This window comes from Corvus hawaiiensis, chromosome 3 (assembly GCF_020740725.1).
Source record: "Corvus hawaiiensis isolate bCorHaw1 chromosome 3, bCorHaw1.pri.cur, whole genome shotgun sequence".
NCBI classification, from domain to species: Eukaryota; Metazoa; Chordata; class Aves; order Passeriformes; family Corvidae; genus Corvus; species Corvus hawaiiensis.
The window spans coordinates 94,852,396-94,874,578 of record NC_063215.1 but is presented as its reverse complement, the minus strand read 5'-3'; the positions used below and the strand labels follow the sequence as shown (position 1 = coordinate 94,874,578).

General features: G+C 39.5%; 1 protein-coding gene across 3 annotated transcripts in view; it reads right to left on the bottom strand.

The window, feature by feature from the left end:
• The window catches only part of SYT14 (synaptotagmin 14), an 88,992-nt gene extending 68,117 nt beyond the window's left edge, over window positions 1–20,875 (bottom strand). For all 3 annotated transcript variants that reach the window (XM_048297177.1, XM_048297178.1, XM_048297179.1), the window contains exons 1-2: window positions 20,778–20,875; window positions 8,637–8,684 (exon numbers count right to left, since the gene is read on the bottom strand). In XM_048297177.1, the coding sequence (XP_048153134.1) occupies window positions 8,637–8,684; window positions 20,778–20,790 (61 nt within the window). In that variant the 5' untranslated portion in view covers window positions 20,791–20,875. The remainder of the gene's footprint in view (window positions 1–8,636; window positions 8,685–20,777) is intronic.
• Between the last annotated feature and the right edge of the window lie 1,308 nt (window positions 20,876–22,183).

Below are 22,183 nucleotides of genomic sequence, written 5' to 3'. Positions count from 1 at the left end.
ACACCAGGAAGTCTTTCAGCTCAACTTAAAACATACAATTACATCTCATGTATCAATGGTTTTAATTTTTTAGTTACATTTATGTTACATTAAAACTGAAACTTTTCTGTACAAAGATGCTGCCCCCTCCAATTCGAACTTGCATTTTGCCTTTCCTTATGCAGCACAGACTTCTTCCCTTGGCCCACTACTCATGGCTACATCTGGCAGCATACTATGCTAAATACATTTTACTCTGCCAGCTTTATGATGCTCCTTCCTCTGGATTTGTTGCTCCTGCATTGTGGGAAACAGAAAAACAGAAACTTCCACAGGCATTAATGAGTTTAATTTACAGCCCTGGAAAGAACTTGGATTAATGTAATGACAAAGCTATACATACTTTAAGCAGAAGAATTATAAACCTAGGTTTCTATAGTTGTAAGTAAGAAAATGTATTAGGTGATATGGTGAAGGGTTTTAAGTATAGTAATGTGATTTTATAGTTTAAGTTAAGAATTTAGATGTTCTAATAGAAGTGTATGTGTGTACGTGAGCTAGAAAGCCATTGGTTGTGAAACAGACACAATGCAGTAACAAGGATCAAAGGTGATAGGTTACAGAGTCAAAACAAAGTTTCATGTTAATTGCTTATGGGACCAGAAAGATTTAAATGAGGATGTAACTCTGAAACTCGTGACTTTCTCCATTATGGCGACTTGTTACTAACTCACGGCCTTTGAGACTGATGCCTTGTTGATTTTCAAGTCATAAATCGTGATAATCATGATCATCCCATCTCTTGGCTAGTAAGGCACCAACAAAATAATGACACTGCATCTTGCACTTTGTTCTACAGCAAGTTTACACAATCTCCAGTACAAATTACAAGCCCCTGCAACATGAGCTACCTGTACTTCAACATTTTAAGTATTCACATCCAGGATATAACCCTGAGTGACACAATTTCAAATGAGCGTGAACTTGAAATGACGACTCAATTCAATTTCTATGCAAAACTGAAAAGAGCATCGCATTTCCTAAATAAGAAAATTATTAACAATTTCAGCAACATGAACCTCTCAGAAATTTTTTAAGACTGATAGAATGAAACAAGGATGAAAGTGCTTATTTAACTTTCTATTTGGAATAACAATGCCCTTTAAATAGACCTTTCAAAGAAATACTGAGGAAAACACAAAACTTAAATTACCCGAAGTGATACATGATGCCACTTCTGGATTAATTTCTAAAAAGTGTCATCTTAGGCAAAAAATAAATGCGTTTGTTTACATGGAAAGTTTACTGAAACTAGTTTATCATGAAAGCTACACTGGTCTAACTCAAATGTCACTCCCATTCCAGTGGAAATTTATCAGAAATAATAGCAATTTCTTTTAACATTCAGTTTATGTCACTTCCCCCTGGCTGAGGGATAATATGCCCTGCTACAGAGACAGAGCAGGACTTCTTTTTCCCTTTGTTTACTTAATATCTAATTACAGGGGCTAATAAGAAAAATACATTTTAACATCTAGATTCCAGCAATCCTTACACACAGGAAGATATTCTAGAATGTGTTTTGATCTAAAAATTCAGTTTATTTTATTACGATCAATTAAATTACTTGACTAAATATTTACATCAAATAGAGTTCATTTACTTCATAAAATGAATTCTAGAACCATAGAATATCCTGAGTTGGAAGGGACCCAAAAGGAACAAAGTTCAGTTCTTAGCCCCACATAGCGCCATCCCAAGGAAGTGCAAATGCTCCTTGAGCTCTGCCAGGCTTGGTGCTGTGACCTCTGCTCTGGGGAATCCGTGCCAGTGCCCAACCAGCCTCCGGGTGAAGAGCCTTTTCCTGATAACCAACCTAAACCTCCCCTGACACAGCTTCAGGCTACTCCCTCGAGTCCTGTCACTGGGCACCACAGAAAAGAGATCAGTTCCTGCCCCTCCTCTTCCCCTCACAAGGAAGTTGCAGACTGCAATGAGGTCTCCCCTCAGTCTCCTCTTCTCCAGGCTGGACAGACCAAGTGACCTCAGCCACTTCAAACTCACAATTTATGATAAAACCAGCTTGGTTCATTAAGTGAACTAACCACACACATAACTGAAGAAAAATACTTGTGGCAGCTCTCGTACTGCCTCTACAGATTGTCTTTTCCAGGATTCTCTTCCCTTTCTTTTAAAATACGATGCTGAAACTGTCTTTTGGTGATAAATTTAATTACAGAAAAAAGAGGACCCTTCGTTCCAAAAAACCACTGATCTAAGAAAGAATTTAGGAATAACTGAAGCCATAGTCTGAGATGGAGATTTAAACTTTTGACAGAAATCTTTTAATTCCTAAATCCTTATGTGCTGAAAAAGTTGTCAGCCTGCCATCCCTGCTGATTTACCAGTCCCTCAATGCCTTTTCTCTCTTACACGGAATTCATCTCTGATTAAGTAGTATCTCACAACAGAAATCTCTGAAAAGAAACAGCAAAGGAAGCATCACATTTGCCACTTGGAATAGACACTGATCATGGAATCATCTTGATTACCTCCAAATCCCAATAATCTGTTGCAATTACATAGCATATTACATGACTATTATCCACACAGTGGGTAAGAGAACAGCAGTGATTATAATTTTTTTAATGGTATTCTCAAATAATCCTCCCAAAGCAAAGGTATTAAAGACCCACAGGGGTCTAGAGGCTTGCAGTTTAAAAGTTCATACCCATTACAAAGTAGCTCTCCACTACAGAGAAAGAAAAATAATCTATGTTAAAAAAAATACTTTAAAACCTCGTTTTTCCCTATCAGACACTACAATTAACAACAAAGCATGAGACAATCCATGTAATCCAACAGCAATTAACCAGGATATACAGCAAAGTACTGCGTGGTAAAAATGATTAAATGAACATGAGAACTTGAGTGAAGGCCAGGGTTTGGATATAGCAAAGTTCTTACACAAAACTTGCCACAAAAGAAAAGATACTGCCATAGTTGGAATTAAGTGCTGCTTTCCAGAAGAGCACTTTCCCCAGTAGCTGCTGCTTTCCAGAAGACTCCAAACATAGGAGAACACACAAAAATAATATTCTGATTTCTGTGTGGGCATCAGTAAGCTTTGTATTTACTTTGTATTAAATTTTCTCTAATCCAAAATGTGTACATACAGATTACTTTTCCAACAGAGTGCAAAATTCAGTATGTATTCTGGTGGTGTTAATCTTAACATTATTACTTTTTTTTCTTTTTTTAACATGCAGAAATACTTCTAAGTATCTCCCAAGTCTATGAAGTTTAGTATTCACGGGATACAACATTTTGTCAAGCCTTGAAAAAAAAGTATTAATTACTATGTTCTTCATATTTTATAAAAATAGCTTTAATTGTTTATACTTTCCTAATGAGGAGTTTTTATTCCTCTTTGTAATAAGAGAAAGTGCACTTTACTTTGTACTGCCCAAATCTGAACCCCTAAATGAGTATAGAAACAACATATACTTGCATTTTACATTCATTTCAGGTTATCTAATTTAAAGAAGTTTGCTACCATCTGTGGCATCCTGATGAAGAACAAGTAGTTCTACCAACTGGATGACAGCAGGGAGAAAGGGGAAAATTATTTTATTTCTTTTTCGGAGGCAGTTACTTAGTGTAGACTATCACAAATAGTGTAAGATAACTTGAGTATCAGATGCAGTTGACTTTCAACATAATAATGTTTCTACTGTAAAATGAAACTAATAAATAAATGTTACTTTCTTCCATTTGGATTAAATGTAGTTGGCAGCTTAACATTCAGACACATGCAAATGGATAAGGATAGCTGACCAGAACATTAAAGAGGAGTAGTTCTACTTAAAACATACTTCTGACAAAGCAAAAATTCACACCTTCTTATCTTTTCAAAATTATTATTACCAATGACATTTTTCATTGTAAGATGAAGACATTGTCTTTTTGCAAATTCTCTTTTACATATTAAAGAGAGCACTTCTGTTCCATTATTAGTCACAAAGTCGGTTTGCTGAATAATTTCCTTTGTTTGCAAGACTGCCACAACAATAGAAAGAAAGGAACATCTTGCAAAAGAAAAAAAGGGCTTAAAAATAATTTTTAAACATCAGTGCAACTCAGCCCTTACTTGGATACTCAATCTACATTTCCATGAATTAAACACAAAACACACTGCTGAGTTGGAAGTATCACTTTGCACTACTTCAAAAATAAACAAGTGAAAAATGCTGGGTGAAAGAGACCTAAAAATAATACGGCCATATATTTTCTCCTTTAATGTCACTTACATGTCAAACAGTGAATACACAGCAGAATATATTAAAGAGGAGTTTCTTCAGTTATAGCTCAATATCGTAAACACTCATCAGAAATCTGTCTTGTTTGTACAAACAGAACCTGAAACAGCCTTAATTAAAACATTACCAAATCTAACAACAGCTAATTCCAAGTTAGACTTGCAGCTGCACTACACAGCTAAAAAAGATACGTTTTTTTCAAGTCTGACCTCAAGTTCCCTGAGTTCTTTTATGTCCATAGCAAATAACCAAAGGAACAACTTAACACAAATCTCTGGACCCCCTCAAAAACAGCTGGATACTAGGAAGATACCCAGCAAAAACACGAACTGCTAGCTGAGTAGTTCCAGAAAAACTCCTGTCACCTTCTGCTGTCAAAAACAAAGCAGGACTCTTTTTTCCCTAGCCAGGCCTTCAATTTGTACTGTCAGACACTGAATAAGTGTGTGTACACAAACTTGCATTAAATAATAGAACTAAACAAGAAGTTAATTTATAATAAAAGCAAGAATCTATTTTTCCTTTTTTCCAGATTTCAACAATGTGTAAATATAAAACTGCACAAACAGTTCAACTACTTAACTATGTTAAACATAGCAGACAAAAATTTCAGTGCTTCCCTAATAGCTGATCATACATATTTAAAGTTCTTTTTGATAGCTGGGAAGTGACTTGTTCAGTATTTTTTAGCTATTAGATGTTATATAACAGCCACAAAATACTCACATTTTCAGGACACACACTCCCTATATTTATGCATTTAGAAGAAGCCTCTTTAAAAATACGTAAGAATTAGTTTTAAAGCTTTTCCAGAAAAGCCTATCAGTCTCCTAACTCCTGATCAGCTCTTTGCAGATTCTTCTCAAAAATGTATGAATCTGTTAAAAGGAAATCAAATAACAAAACCCTATAAAAGTAACACAATCCTTCTTGTGCAGCCTAGGAGGGGACCCACCACCATCTCTCTTGGGCAACTACAAAACTGAAACAACATTAATGTCACACGGGAGGAGGCCTGTGCCAGACAATGCTACATCTTTGGGTAGCAAATCTGAGTCCTGTATCGATACCATATTGGGATCACATTCCCAGTAGAACTGATATAATCTCAGTTATTCAATGAACATTATAACCGGTACTTGCAAACCTTTGAGTCTATGGTTTTAACTAATCTGAGAAATACAAAACCTAAAAAAACATGGAAAGTGAGGTTTCAAGTTATTTTCATTTTTACAGCTGAATAATCTTAGAGCAGACAATTGCTTTTTAAGGCTTCAGTTTTGCTTTTACAGCTATGCCTTCAACTACAGCTAAGAAGTTTTCATTATGTTATTTGAGCTAAATGATGTAGTCACACATAGCTTTGAAGACCTTTCTGGTCCCTTTACACATGTCATCATCTCACGCTCCAAGGTTCCTATTTTCCTAGCAAAAAAATGAAAGGACAGGCAACAAAAAGACAATTTAAGAATGTGTTACTTTGCTAACTAGAAAGAAAAATTAACCACCAGCAACAGTTGTCCTTCAAGTCATATTATCCCCATATAAATTGTAATTACATTCCATCACTTGAAACCGGAAAGTTTTCCCATGTATTATTCATAGAAAACACATGCTTGCTTGCATGCTTACTTTTCCCTTTTCCCTATTCAGTACAGGAAAAACAAGATGGAACATTGCTGTTTATCCTGTTAGTTGCTTCTCAACAACCATGTATTTGGAAGGACTGTAAGAAAGCTGGACAGACAAGCAAAGCACAAGTGTACACTGGAAGAACTCCACTTACTTAATGCAGGCTCTTTACTACTAATGTTTCTTTCAGGGGTTCCACATGGGCACTCCAACTCCAGTCACAGGGCAGTCACAGTTACCCACCACCCCTGGCAGAAAGCACGAGAGGCTTTCAGGCAAATAGCAAATAGAGAACCATTTTGTCAAACACCACATGTTCTCAAAGCTTCACAGACAATATTTGATGTAAATGAGGGAGTGGATGAATGCCAGGAGTGCTGGAGTGTACTCTCCTGGTGCCACAGTCACACAGACACCAGAGTAAAAGGAGAAGGGCACTCTGCAACCTTACCCAGCACCAGACAAGACTGCAGGGAATTACCCATGTGTCAATGTGAACATTTAATCTGTCCCTTCAACTTCTGCAGTGAGCTCACAGATGAGAAAACAGCTTGGCTTTCAGGGCACAGCCAAGAGATGGGACACTCCATCCTGTATAAGCTTGACATGAGCACTCAGTGATATTAAGGACAAAGCTGGAAGGTCTGATTTGACCAGCTCGAGACTGCTGGCAGCCAGGAATTCTCAGCTTGGAAATGCCTTCCTATTCTGAGGATGTCAGTAGAGATCTCGAGTCTGCACTCTCATCCTGGCAAGCAAGCAGGGCTGGACAACTGGCAAATAAAATAATCCTTAGGAGCCTGGCCTTGGTCAGACAATAAAAGCATCTTGAATGTGCATCAGATGATGTAAAGTCTTAGATAAAGTAACTAAAACTCTACATGACTGGAAGATTTGCAGTACAATGGCAGGCATCTTCTGCTTTAAAGGTACACATCGAGTAGGGAGCGAAGACAGACAAGAATGAACCAAACCCATGCGCTACAAGGAGAAATTTATCGGTAACATAGGGACACACAAGGTCAGACTATACATGGAAACTTACGTGAACTAAAAAGGAACCCAACATAATGCAAGTATAAACGGCACTAAGAGGATATTTCTCTTTTAATCACACTTACCCTTAGGCTAATTTATAACCACCAAAGCTAAAACACAGGTTCCACGCTACTGTTATTTAATTTACTGTATCAATGGCTAACAGAGTTCAGAATTCAATGCTCAAATATAACACAGAATCTTAAAAGCAAAACAACAAAAACATATTTTCAATTTAACTTCCCAGCAATTAACATTAAAACCATACAGCACTGTCTCCAAGAATGCAGAAAAATTGTTTTTCCTAAAATCAGTACAGCATCCTAAAATAAATAAGGATTAGCAAGATTAACAGCTTTTGAAACTTTATCAGAAGGCTTTCTGAAATTCCAACGAGTTTCACAATTCAGAAAGATAAACAGGACCTATTACAGAAGGAATACAGAGCACTGTATGTGCCAACTTATCCATCAATGGAAAAACAGAGACAGAAATAAAAAGAAAAAATTCACCTCCCCTCCAAAATGAGAAAGAATTTTAAAAAAAGGAAGATCTAAATGATTCAGAGTTTAGAAAAGTGGAAAAAAATCTTAATTACGGTACTGTCAAACCACATACAACACTCAATAATTCTTTAAATAGCTATTTGAAAAAGATAACTTGTGATCATAAAGCTATTTCGACCTTAACTGGTAGACTTAATTCTGAGGTTAGGCAATATTAAATAAATGTTTCAATAAACACAAATGATTTTACCAAAATGTCTCAGTGAATGCAATGGAAACTAAGAAGACAAACAAAATTTCGTCCCACAGAGTATGATGTGGTTTGACAATACTATTAAGCCAGTCTAACACTAAGTTGTTGTCAAAACTGTCTTGCAGCCTTACTCCTCTCCCACCGCACTTTCCTACTCCTTCCCTTTGAAAGCACTGAGACTCTTCTGACCTAACCAAGACTCAATTCAAGGGACTAATCCTTGAAGAAACTATTTTGTTTTTATTAACTTTCAGATGAGAAGACAGAGGTTCAACAGCAATGCTGGAGGAAGCAGCATAGGGCTGCCAAAAGGAACAGAAAACAGAACTGTATCCAGTCTTTAAAACAGCTGAGCTGTTCTGTCGAGCTCCAACTTCAGCCACTGTAGCTCAGCTTTAAGCTGTACCAGCCCTCTCCGGAGCACAGTTCTGCTCTGTGCTCTGTCAGTTGCTCGTCTCACTATTGTTACAGCTGTTTTCAAAGAAGTTTGAGTCATTAGGATCTCACCTGGAATCAGAGGCAGAGATTGCCTGTTCATTACATCAGTTTTTTTAAACATCCTCACAACTTTCTATTGCTACTAAAAATTATATAATCCTAGAAAATGTCTCATTGGATAAAGCAAAGATCAAAGGTTTTGTGGTTACCCATCACAGCTGAACAACATTAACAAATTCCATGTAACTTCGTGAATATTGGAGGAACACGTTTTTCCCTCTTGTGAAAAATCAAGTTTTATTTTATAATTTCACTATTTTTTCCTATTGACATTGTCAGCATCAAAGGATTCTGCAACACAAAGATGCAACACTAAGATCCACAAAAGGTCAGATCATAACACTGGGCAGGAGATTTCTCACCAGGACTATTCACAAGCTGAGGAGTTCACTTTCACAAATCATTGCTTACCTTTTCTAATGCAGATCAGTTCATGTACACCACAAGTTCGTTCTCCACCTGTGAGGAAATACATCATTAGAAAACAGTAACAAATAAAATGGATTTTGTTTCTTAATAAGGTTTATAAACAGTGTAAAAGAAAGTTCCAAAATTCCTTCATTTAATAAAAATGCAGAAGATTGACTCAACAGATTTTCAAATTATACATTAAATCCTTTGGAGAAAACAATAAATGTACCTTTGGCTTAATATTGCTAATGGTGGTACAGTTTGAAGAGCTTTATACTGAATTTATACAGATAAAATTACAAAAGCAAGCACCTTAACTGAAGCCACAGCAATGTTTCCCACGTATAAAACAAAATTTCCTGTTTGGAGGGAACTACCCTATAGAATGCTATCTACAGAAGAATTGTCAAAATATCAAAAATATTTGCAATATGAAGAATGCCAAAATAATATTATGATTACCCACCATGGTAAAAAAAAACAAAACAAAAACAAAAACAAACAAACAAACACAACAAAAAAAACCCTATTAACAAAGGCTTGGTTTGCCTAGAATTTCTCCTTTAGATATTTTTTAAATTTAAAAAATCAGCTGTATAGAACTTTAGATATTTATTATTTATTATGATTAGATAGATATTTATTCGAGAATAATAAAATTGTTGCTAGAAATACTACATTTTTGTTTACATTTTAATGTTGGGATTACTGCTCGTAAACAAAATACTAACACATAATATCTAAACTAAAAAATATTCTGGAATTATATGCCCCGTGATCAAACCTTAAAATTCCAAATTACATCATGCTATGGCTTCTCTTAAGTACACCCTAACCCACTCAGCCTTTTTCCACTGACAACAAAGGAGTGCATGGATGTGAATACAGAATTGAGGGGAGCTGCCTGGGTTTTCATACCCAGTTCTCTGCAATCTCATGAAAATACAAAACAGGGTTCCAAAGCCTCACAAAACACCTATTTTGCATGTATTACTCACTCCTGGGCTCCAAACACTTCAAAACGTACTAAAACAAGCTTTAGGTAACAAAATTCTTCCCATCTCAAAAATATGGAAATACATTATATAGCACTTATTACTCTCCTGCATTCCATAATAAATTAATTATGACATACAATACAGCATGTAATGATATCAAACAATACTTAAAACTCTTAACTGGTAACACTACCAGATGGTACTGTAAAGCTTTAAGAAAATATCTGTATTTCTACTTAAATTTACACTTTAAAGAAATAACTGTAGGAAATCCATATATTGGAGGGAGAAAGGATAAAAGGGATCAAATAAATGGAATAAAACATAACTCTTCTAAAAAAAAATTAAATGTCTGTGAAAGTAAAAAGAATCTTCATTTTATGTCAACATACTCAGAAATATGAAATACAAGCTTCAAATATACTCTTGAATGGGAAATCAAGTACCAGTGAGTCTGAGGATCCCAGGAGTTTTGTGGAGTCATCACCCTTAAAAAATCCAGTTGTAATAGCAATATAATTCCCTCTTTTCAGTGCATTTTAGAAGCTGGGCAAAATCATTTTCATTCAGAAAGCATTTTGGAAGGAAAACATAAGAAAACTAAATTAAAAATATAATCCGCTTTTAAAATAACAGGGCATTAAAAACAAACAAACAAACCCCAAAACCAGACAGAGGGGGAAGATTGCAATCTTCTTTAAAGTCATTGCAATCATCTTCAGGGTATAAAAGACAAACCAGAAGAGCGGCTGAAAGCCTCATCCCTAGAATTTTTCCCCTGTTAGTTTTAAATTCAGCAGTGAAGAAAAAATAAAAATTACAGATGCCAGACAGTTAAAAATAAAGATCTCATATTTGTGAGGAAACAACAGAGAGCAACTCTATTGGAAAGACATGAAATTTTATCCTCAATTGACCTGGACAGATTCTTCTTTTCCCCTGTGGTCCTCAAAACTGTGGAACTAATACATTATTCACACCTTGCTTTTATTCATGGATTAACAGATAAACCCAAGTTTTTCCATGTTTCCAACTCCCAAGAATTCTCTCAGCTTTTAATAAACTAGTTACTGAAAGAAACCAAATTGAAAATATGGAAACATTTTGCATGACAGCAAGATGCCAACCATTAATTTGGCATTTCAATCTGAAAATAGTGGGTTTGTGTTGGTTAGCCCATAAATCCCAACGGTTCAGAGGCATGACACATTTAAATGTTATTCTTTAAATACTATTTTTAGGTAATTTATCATAGTATAGTGTTAGTTCACCACAATGTTATGGTTAATTAAAATTTAAGCTCGATTTAGACACAAATTATTATTAGTTCCATTTCATCTTGACTATGAACATGATCTTCTACTTAAGATTTTAAGGTTTTAAGTGAGTTTGCATACAAAACTACATCATACTCTGTCCAAAATGTAATCTAAGAACAGAAACAAACCCACTTGGGTACAAAGAGCTTTTCATAATATCAGACAATGGAAGTAAAATGAAAAATAATGAAAGATCAAGTAATTTTAGAACTGCACATTCAACAAACCATTTTCATTTTCTTGAGCAAGAACCACCTAGTGGTCCTAAAAATCTAAGTCACTCAAACATTTAACACAAACAGAATGGCCAGATGTTTTCCAGAGGCAGCTGAAACATCTGACGAAGTTTAATTTTCTCAGTTTAGGACAAAGGTTTTGTCCTAAACTGAGAAAACTGAAGTCTCTATTTGCCAAGATGACTAAGGCAGCAAAAAGATGAAAACATGTACATCAAAGAAGATGAATGCTGAATTTTGTATTAACTGAAAATTTTGTGTCTTTCTAAACTAGTACAACTCAAAATTCAAAGTTCTACTGTAGTAGGAGTTTAGCTGGAACTTCACCACCAGATGCCGATAACAATTGTCTAGGAAACATAGCACAGGCATTACCATAGAGTGATTTAGGTTGGGAATCAATGACATCTGGTGCTCTCAAAGACTTCAGAGCAGGAACAGGACCAGCATTACAGAAAGTTCCTCCGAGCCTCAACCAACCACATCCTGCAACGACCACAACTCCGAGACCTCTCCGGGCACCAGTGGTCCTCAAGGGGAAGGTGTCACCCCTGTCACTGCGAGCACTTCTAGAACCTTAGAGCCAGCCAGGACTCCCCTTGATGTAGCTCCCACCCACTGCCACACATGCTTTCACTGGGCAGCTTAAGAACCCATCTCCACCTCTCAGACCCCCTTGTACAGTGAAAAGCTGCTGTAAGTGCCGGTCAGGTCTCCCCAGACTACACAAATGTATTTCCTAAGCCTCTCCTAATGTGCCAGGTACTCTAAGTTCCCTCCCAGCTTAGTGGCACTCTTCTGAGGTCTCCCCAGCTTGTCAGCCTCTCATACTGGATTCACACAGCTGGATACAGGCCACAGACACGTGGCTGGTCTGTGTTCAGCTTGCTGTTCACCAGGATCCTCAGGGGCTTTTGTTCAGAGGTACTCCTGGCCAGCCTGCCTGCAGTTGGTAGCACAGGGCTTGGACTTCATCTGTCCTTGTGGAAGTTTCTGAGGTTCCTTCAGCCCACTCTGAGCTTGCTGAGCACGCAGGTAGCAGCCCTTCCCTCCAGCTTATTAACTACTCCCTCCCTGGCATCATCCATAAACTCAGCCACCAACAAACATGGCACACAGTCCCAGTTCCAGCAGCAAAAATGTGATGCAACTTAGGCTGGTGCGTATAAAATCCATTATTCTTCAGTTCATCAACAAATCCATGTTCGTAGCTGCAGGAGAACATTATACTGTATCACAAAAGCCTTTTGTCAGCGGGTATAATTTTTCAGATGCACTTTTTACATGATAAATTACTTTCCTGCTGAGAATTGTTTTTTAATTAGCATTTTCATAAGTTTGGACCACATTCAACCAACGTTTTCTTAACATTTTATTCAACAATAGACAACTATTTTTTCCCTTGGCAAACCCACGACATTCCAATGCAGAACGACAACACTGAGCAGGTTGAGTAGCAGGAACAGGGTGCTACAATGTAGAAACATAAAATAGGATACAAGTGATAAAGCCTAACACAATGCTAATGTTACCACGTGTAAGCATGAGGAAACACTACTGCTTCTGCTAGGAATGCAAGAGACTCAGGAAACCCATTCTTATGCTAAGCGTTTCATACGACATGCTACAAATTTATTTTAAAAGACAACTATGATGAAAGACTTCTGGGTAAAAACTGCCTCACACCATGAACTGAATACAAGGAAGAATGTGGGTTTAGATGATCAGACAGCTAACTGTAATGGAAAATAAACAAAGCTGAAGACTTTCGTGCAACAGCAACTCTACAGCTGCCATCAGTGTTTTTCCCTGAAGAGGTTACATACAATCATTAGCCCATCCTAGCCCATGGTGTAAAATCACCTCTGCATTCCTTTAGCATCCTTTTTTACAAGTTTAGTCTACAGATAATAGTGCATATGTAGAAATGGAAATGTTTAAAGTTGAATGCTTAGAACTAGTCAAAAAGCAAACTAAAAAGCAAAGAACATCTGAATTTATAAGGAAAGAGGCAAGCTAAAAAGATATATTTGCTATTTTATATACTTATTTATATGTCTACATCTTTTACGTTTTGTGCCGTTTTGGTCTCCTCTTGATCCCACAACCTCCAAGAATAAAATAGAATCACAGAAGACACAGAGAAAGAAAAAAAAAGCCAATGAAAGTGGTTAAAACACAAAAGGTTTCTCTATGAGGGGTGACTTAATAGACTAAGACACTTGGACCTGAAAAAAACCCAACAGATGGTGGATGTAAACAGGTGAATATAGAACAATTATTCACTGTCTAACACACTAATAAGAGAAATAACTATCAGACTAAATTATCAGCAGACATGTCCAAGACCAGAAGTTTTCAAGAGTAAAAGTAAGAAATTTATGTTCTGATTTTATAATACAAACTCCTACTGTAAAGACTGTATTCCTTACTAGCACCATTTAAAAAGACCCCTATCTAGTAATTTATTACCCTAAGGATACATCATCTACCTGTCCTAAGAATATTCTGGGTTTTGTTATCCAACCATAAAAGTAGTGACAAACATTAGTACGTTTTTTCAGGGGAAATACTTTCTTTTTAATTATATTTGTAATCGACAGAACCAATGACACTGATCAATGAAGTAGCAGTGACAGTTGATCAAGAACAGCATAGCCATTTCTGTTTCTCAAACAAATTTTGCACTCAATCCTACCCACACTGGAATAAATGGAAGCATCTATGTGGACAGAAAGCAGCCAAAAAGAGATGGATTTTCTAAGCTAAGCCATAAAGTAGAGAGGTTATTTAGGACCTTCTCCCCTCATCATGAAAATAATACTAACTCTGCTTCCAGAATGACCAGAAACTTCCCTTTCCCTACACTTCTGACAACTGAAATATAATTAGCACTAAAAAAAATATTATTAAGTTCTTTATTTCACCTTGCTCTCAGTCAAGTACTTCCTCAGATAAGTCTTACTAGTGGAAACGAAGAAATATAGTAAATATAACTAGCAATGGAAACATCCAGTATAAACGGTTTGAATCTGACCTAAAACCTATAATTTTTTTTTTTTTTTTTTTACTAAAAATAGAAAGAAAACCAGCAGCTACAAAATAACTTCACTGAAAATGACAAAAAGATTAAACACACATTGCCAAGCAATGTACAATGCTATCAAATGTTCAGGAAATAACAGAAATGTCAACAACAAAAGCTGACAACAAAAAAAGGACAAAAAATTAGTATGACTTAGCAAATTCCTACAGTTTTTAATTAACACCACTAATCACTACTCTAGAGCAAAGTTTCACAAGAGAAAGTAAGCTGGAAAACATTTCTTCTTTTAAAATGACTCTATGATCTATGGAGAATAGTATCTATAGTATCTATAGTATAGAAATAGTATCAAATATTTCAGATAATGCAGTAAGTTTGTGATACAAAGGGAAATTACTACAAAGAATTTGTATTGCAAAAGATTCCACTTAGTAGGAAAACTGCTTCTTTCAGCCTACAGAAGTACCTGTAAGATGTGTCAGTCATACTGAATTTACCCCTTTTCACATCAAAGATTATTCTCCTCTGCAGAATGGGACCTATTAGTCCACAAACTCAACACTAATTTGCTGTCTTTGAATTAACTTTCAAAATTCTCCCAGAATTTCTCCTTCTTACTCTACAAACAGATTTACACAGTAATCAGGAAACACCTCCCATCTCCAAGAGTGAAATGCACAAAAATTAGGAGGTTCAGTGATTAATTGCTGACTTGAAATCCACTTCAACTTTTACATGCAACATGGGCCCTCGGACTTACGCAGTTCAAAACCTGACAATATTCAGGAAAACATTTGAGAGTATCAGCTGTGAAACCCTTGCATCATTCACTACAAAAGCTGGAAGAGGTATAACTGAATTAGGTCAAAGAGAAAATAAGGCCTAATGGTTAAAACAGTTGAAAGTTCCTGGAAGACAGCAAAACTCTGTTTTCTTAGAGGTTCCCTGTATTTTGATGGCAATATGAGCGAACATTTTTAATCAGGTAGTGACTGTGTGTTTACTTTCCTGCATGCTCATCTTGAACACCAAGAATTCCAATTTGCAAAAGTGCTAAGCAATAAAAATTAAGAGAACTTGAGAAAAATTTCACTCTGAACACATCAACTGTTCTTATATTAAGTATGATAGCTTCATCTCAGCCCACGGAGAACTTGTCAAAAAGAAGTCTGTAAAACATGAGAGGTTAGGTGGGGTTTTTAAAAAGAGGTAGCCCCCTTTGTTATCTAAAAGACAAGAGACCTACCAGCTTTCTTCATTTCAATAGATTCAACACTACAGACATGATGGTGTAAGACAAATCCAACCCAGAAATTGGTGATTTTGCCTATGGCATAGGGTTTCACTGTCATCAGCAAATAATGCAGGAAATCATCCTCACAATGACAATACCATGCAACACTCACTGAACAGTTTCCACAACAAACACTGAATAAGCATAAGACAGCATTAAACCAATTGCGTGTGTGGCTGATCCAATATGATACCGTGACATGTGATCCACCACACATTTGACAAATGTGTTTAAAAGTGGGCCTAAGTACAAAATATGTCTTCTTATATTTAGGCTTCATTAAATACTGATGCTGCTGCTCAACCCCTGCCCTGGCTGCACCAACTTGGATTCAGAAGCACTAATGTCATTTCAAGTCAGCACTAACTTGAGGATCTCCATGTCACCTTACACCCTTCTAGTACACACTGCAGTGACACCTGAATAGCCCAGGTAACTGGGAAGTCAAGATAAAACTGTTCCCCAGGCCAGATTCAACCTACAGACTACACATGATACTCCTACTTAAGCTCTGTAAGCAGCTCATTGCTCTGTTGTTTCCTTTTCTAGATTCTGGAAATGTGCAACTAGGCATAGTTTTCATGTGACCTGTATGAAGCAGTGTTCTAAATACTCTCCCTTTTTGTATCCATAAACAAAAAGCAGGTTCATTCCATAATTCTTGTCTTTGTTTCACGAGGAAATGAGGGTTATATAATTAAACAGTTCATTTCCTGCCTCATCCTTGTATTGTTTACAAATACTCTGGCTAATTTAAGACAAAATTGTCAGAAAGTTTTAAGAACCTAATTTAATGTTTCATAAAAATCAGCAGTCAAATACAACACAAACACAGGCCCCACCAAACACTAGGACAGCCCACCAGCCAATAAACCCCTGCACAGCACACATAGGTGCAGCTGCCTGCTCCAAACCAAACAGCTGGAAGATGGGGAAAAAGAAGGGGACAATCTTCTGAGAAACCTCAGAGAGATCAGGACACTTCACAGACACTCAGGAACAAAATGATCAAAAAGGTACGTACTTGGCAAAGACCTTGACCTCGACATCAAAGTGTTAAACTGATAGGAACACAAGGGGAAAACAGGGGAAGCCATACTCATTAGTCTCATTACTCTAGCAGTAACTTACTAGATGACAACACCTCACTGTAATTCTTTCATCTCTACTGGATTCCTTTTATCTGTATAGCTCATTACTCTCTTTAATACTAATTCTCATTTCTTAGCACTAAACTCCTCACAATGGAAACCATATGAAAGAGTTTAAAATCACAACGATTTAGCTCAGTCTGAAAAGGTTCATCTCCAGATGTATTCCCATCCTTGAGAAATGTAAACTTGTATAGCCTGTGCTAGATTACAGCATGTTCAAGTGTGGCCCAAAAATCTGATAAAAGTAGATTCATGAGGATATACAAGACACATAGTTCTGCCTTTGTTTATAGAATATTCCATCTGTGACCTCTATCATTTCTTTGCCCCCCTCCCTGCAATGCAACATGTTTTCCATTGCTAGCTCCTCACCCAGACCTCTCCTCTCTTAAGGCAGGCACTAAAACTTTGCTATTGCTCAAAGGAGGAGAGGTAGCATAGAGAAATGAAATTAATGCTGCCATTGATGCCACGAAGATTTTTGCCTTTTCTTTTATACCCGTTATACCTTTTTACAGCTTCTGTATTCCTAGTGCTTTTTGCCTACATTCTTAGACTTGTTTGTTAAGCTAAGAGACTAAACATTTTAGAAGCTTCATAGCTAGGGATCAGTGTGCCCCAGACCCCAAGGTCCTCTCCAGAACATATTCTGTAAACCAAGATAGAACCATCCAGGGGAAGGCTCCTTGGGGAGGGGGGGCTCACTTGAACCTCTCCTTGGGGAATCTTTGATAGATATGCTAATTAGTAAAGCCTATAATGTTATACCCAATGTTGGGGGGGACCCACGGGAGAAGAGAGACACAGAGATACAGGGAAAGACTCGGTGGGGTACATCTCGATGCATATGACCTGGACGTGTACACCTAAGGATCCTTAAGAATAAATACCAAGGTAAAATCCCTTTTCCCCTTCTAACCGTGTATGCCTCTTGATTTTAAGACCAGGAAAAGGCATCACCATGAGGAACAGTGGTGCTGATGGATTCTCAGAAGTCACTCCTCAACTTTCTTCCCCCCTCCCAGCAAACTGCAACAAGACCCCAGGCTTGGGCACCAGTAGATGGGAAGATTTTAATCTCAGACTGCCCACAAGTCTGGTTTTATGACTGCTTTCAGTTTGGCCCCTACTCTCTACCATATCTGACAGCTCCCCATTCTGATACTCTCCGTATTAATCCTCCCCTATGAAAAAGTGGAAATATTAAGCAATAAATAACCTTGCATCATAAAACAGAGCTCCTAGTAAATACTAATTGTGTTTTGGAAGATAACTACACAGAAATAAGAACTGCAAATACAGTTATTTAAACGCACTGAAGCCAGAACTTTTCCAATAGAGTTGTTCTCTGTTGTTTCCTCACAAATCTGAGATTGCCTGACCTATGCAAACCGTAACTTGGTGTCTTTATAAAGAAATACAAAGAGAACATGCTTTAACATGACATGAACTTTCTAAAGAAAAAAGATGTAACAGTTCCTGCAATCACTGGATTAGAGCTTTGAACCTGGTCACATGAAGAATACTTGTGTTTTAAACGTCTGTCAGTGAGCATAACAAAGCATTGACATTGACCAAAAGGGTCACTGGCCATGGCCAGTGGCACCCTGGTTCTCTGTAACACTTGATACAAAAAGCCTCACTTTTACAAAAACTTTGGGCTTTAGTGTTAGAACCACTGGAAGCTGGTATGCTGACAAAGTGACACTGGAAATGGTACTTTTCCATTCCAGATTTTTAAAAACAGCCAAAAGCAGCTAACAGATTCTATATTAATTTGAGCTCTTTTTCGTTTTAGGCACTCTTCACATCTATGTCCTGCCTGAAGGAGTTTTGAACTATTTTATATTTATTCTTCAAAGGGAAGTTCTCAATCTTGCTTATTTTCTCTGCCTCTACCCCAAAAAAAAAAATTAAAAAAAAAAAAAAAAAAAAAAAAAAAATCTGGCCAAATGCAGTGTCCTTAAAACTGAACAAAGTATTTTCTCTGTTTACTTAAATACATTTACAAATTTACTTTGACACAATGAAAATTCTGTATTTTGACCGTTTAGACTAGAAATCCATGGTTTGATGCTGCCTTCAAGAGCTTATATTCAATCCAATCAAACTCATATCTTTAAACACTGCTGGCCAGAACACGATACTGCTAAAAAGCACAGTCAAGGCAAGGTACTGTTGCACAAACAGGAGGGAGAGATCATCAAGATAAGGAATAAAAATTGTAACACCTACCAACAACTCTACAGCAATCAGCTAGTCAGTTGAAAACAAAGAGGAGGCATGTCTGCTACAGGCTACAGCAGAAAAATGCATTGCATTTGCTGTCTTCAGGAAGAGCCCTAAATCAAAACCTAGCAGACCACTTTAATGATTGGAATTTTTTTTAATCCCACCTCACATTTAAATGTAAACTGTGCACCCAATTTTCTCAAGAGCTGAAGTCCGATTTTGGATATTTCACATAAGCATCTACCAGACAGTTGAGCTATTTCTGAAGTCTGGCCATAATGAGAAGTGTTGCATTCTTTTCAAAGGCTAGATTGCTTTATTCATTCATGACTATTTGCTTTAACTTTTAAGAAGTAATACCCTAAATCCTCTGAAAATATTACACATGAATTTTGCATATTGTGAATATTTTCAGATCTAACAGATCCTCACAGATTTCTGGGATAATGCTGCTTAAAATGAAAACAGAGACAGATTTTGAAGGATAATTTTTTTTTCTGAGCTTGAGTTATGTAAAATGTCCAGCCCCAGCAGAATTTTTTGCTATCTTCTTGATAATATTAAGAGGACTTTTCAGCAGAAAAGAACCCAGCCAACACAAAGCTGGCCAGCCCAGACTCCTGGTGTGCACAGCTTCCAAGACAGGGTGAACACGCAGCTTTGCTTGAGCAGTGCAACTTCTCCTTACAGAGGCCTGAATTACTAATCCAGGGAAACTGACAGCAGAGAAGCATCCCACATGCGAAGCAAACCAGAACAGTTTGTTTCCCACACACACACACACTGTTTTCCTAAATCCTTTAAGTTATAACAACAGATGCTTTCAGAAAGAAACACCTCGGCCGAGCAAGCTGCATACCTTAGGTCCTTGTCTGCCTAGAAATAAAGTTCTGTTTGGTTTGGTTTTTTTTTTTTAAAGGCTTTCTAACGAGGTGTAAAATTACTCGCAGAGTCGAGAGGAGAGGTTTCAAAGCAAAGCTCAGAAGCCCTGCCTTTGAAGATGAGCATCTCCAAACAAACCCAACAAGTGTCTAGTACATCTCGCTCCTTTGTTGTTGTTGTTTCTAAGTGATGACTAGAAAGATCAGCGGACAGCAGCTCCGGTGCCGCCTGTTAGCTCCCAGGAACCGGCGGAGAGCAGGGAGCATCCCTCGCCTGGGGACTCAGTTTTCAGAGACTCCGGGGCCAGGAGAGTGACAACGAGTTTTAGAGCAGTTGGCAAAGTCCCTGCGGCGAGGGTGGGCACGGCTGCGCACCTCCGGCACCGACACTCCCGGCCCGGGTGCGGGGGGCCCCGGCGGTCCGGGACCCGGCGGCGGGCAGGGGCGGCAGAGCCCGGCCCGGGGGGCTGCGCCGCCCGCCTCCGCCTCCCCGCCGTCCCGAGCAAGGGCGGCTCACGGCACGGGAGGATGGATGGCTCCGTCCTCCTCGGGTCCCCTCCGCGGCGCCCACGGGCGCACGCCCGGCATCCCCGGGGCAAGCGGCGGCGGAGGAGGAGGAGGAGGAGGAAGGATGCCGGCCACCGTGCCAGGGATTTATTTACCCCGCCCGGCTCCTGGGCACGGAGACGGGAGGAGGGAGCACCACACTCACCTCTCCCCCGTCATCAAAGAGCCCTTGCACCGTAGCCCCCGCAGCCGGGCCGAGGGGGACGGGGAGCAGAGGAGGCGCTCCCCCGCCGCCCTCCTCGGCTGGGGTCCCGCTCGGCTTCGGTGCGCCCCCACCTCCCGCCGCGGTGGGAGCCCTCCCTCCCCCCGGAGCCGCCCCTCTCCCCGCGCCCGGGGGAGGAGAGGGAGAGGAGGGGGCTGGGGGAGGGGAGCGGTTCGGGGCGACAGAGAGGAGCCCGTTATTGGCCTACTTACCATCAATCGCCATGATCCCCGGCGGGGTGGGCCGTACCAAGCGGAGGGAGCGCACGCAGGAGAGGCGCTGCCGGGCGCCGCGGCTGCCAGGCGGGAGCGGCGGGAGGGGCGGGGCGGGAGGGGAGCGGGGCGGGGCCGGGGCGCGTCACTCCCCCGCCGCCGCCGCCGCCCGGCCCCGCCCGGCCCCGCCCGCCGCGGGCAGCCCTCAGCCGGCAGCCCTCAGCGTCCTACGGCCGGGGGCGAAGGGTGCTCGCCGAGGGAAGCTCCGCCGCTTTCCACGGGTCTCTTCCCTGCGTTTCCTTCCCAAAGCGAGTGGCTGAAATAAAACCCAAAGCTCTGAGGGCACGAAGTGTCAGCAAAGCCGTGCTTCACAAAATACCCTGAGCTGGAAGGAACCCAAAAGGATCATCGAGTCCGAGTCCTGGCCCTGCACAAGACACACCAAGAGTCAAACCATGTGCCTTGAGAGCATTGTCCAAAAGCTTTCTGAGCTCTGCCAGGCTTCGTGCTGTGACCACTGCTCTGGGGAACCCGTGCCAGTGCCCAACCAGCCTCCGGGTGAAGAGCCTTTTCCTGATAACCAACCTAAACCTCCCCTGACACAGCTTCAGGCTACTCCCTCGGGTCCTGTCACTGGGCACCACAAGGAAGACACCACTGCCTGCCCCTCCTCTTCCCCTCACGAGGGAACTGTAGACTGCAATGAGGTCTTCCCTCAGTCTCCTCCAGGCTGAACAGACCAAGTGACCTCAGCCACTCACAGGTTTATGATAAAACCGGCTTGGTTCATTAAATTAACTAATTACATCCATAACTGCACAAAACTGCTTGTGGCAACTCTAGTACTGCCTCTACAGATTGTCTTTTCCAGGATTCTTTTCCCTTTCTTTTAAAATACCATGCTGAAACTGTCCTTGGGAGATAAAGGAAATGGATTTTCCCGCTCTATTCCACTCTCATGAGAACACATCTAGAATACCACATCCAGCTCTGGGGCCACCAGCATAAGAAGGCTGGGGACTTGTTGGAGCAGGTCAAGAGGTGTTGGAACCTCTGTTGCTACTCCTTCCTCTGTCCCGCCTGCCACAGGTTCTTCCTCTCCCTTCCATGCCTTTTCCTCAGCTCTCTTGCACTTGTACCAGCCTCTCTTTCCCTAGAGTTCTGTAGTTGTTGTCCCAGCCAGGACATCCTTCTACAATCTCTTCCTTGCCTGCCAGAAGTGGCAAAAGGATCATCATAGTGAGCAAAGAGGACAGGGTTTTGCAACGCCCTGCAGCATTTACCACAAGGATCCAGAAGGACATCTGAGCCAAACCATGCATGGCTCCTGCTACTAAGAGGGAAAATAGCCAAGCAGATTGCTTGTATTATGGATTTCATATTGTAATCTTTTACAGGATGTAGGA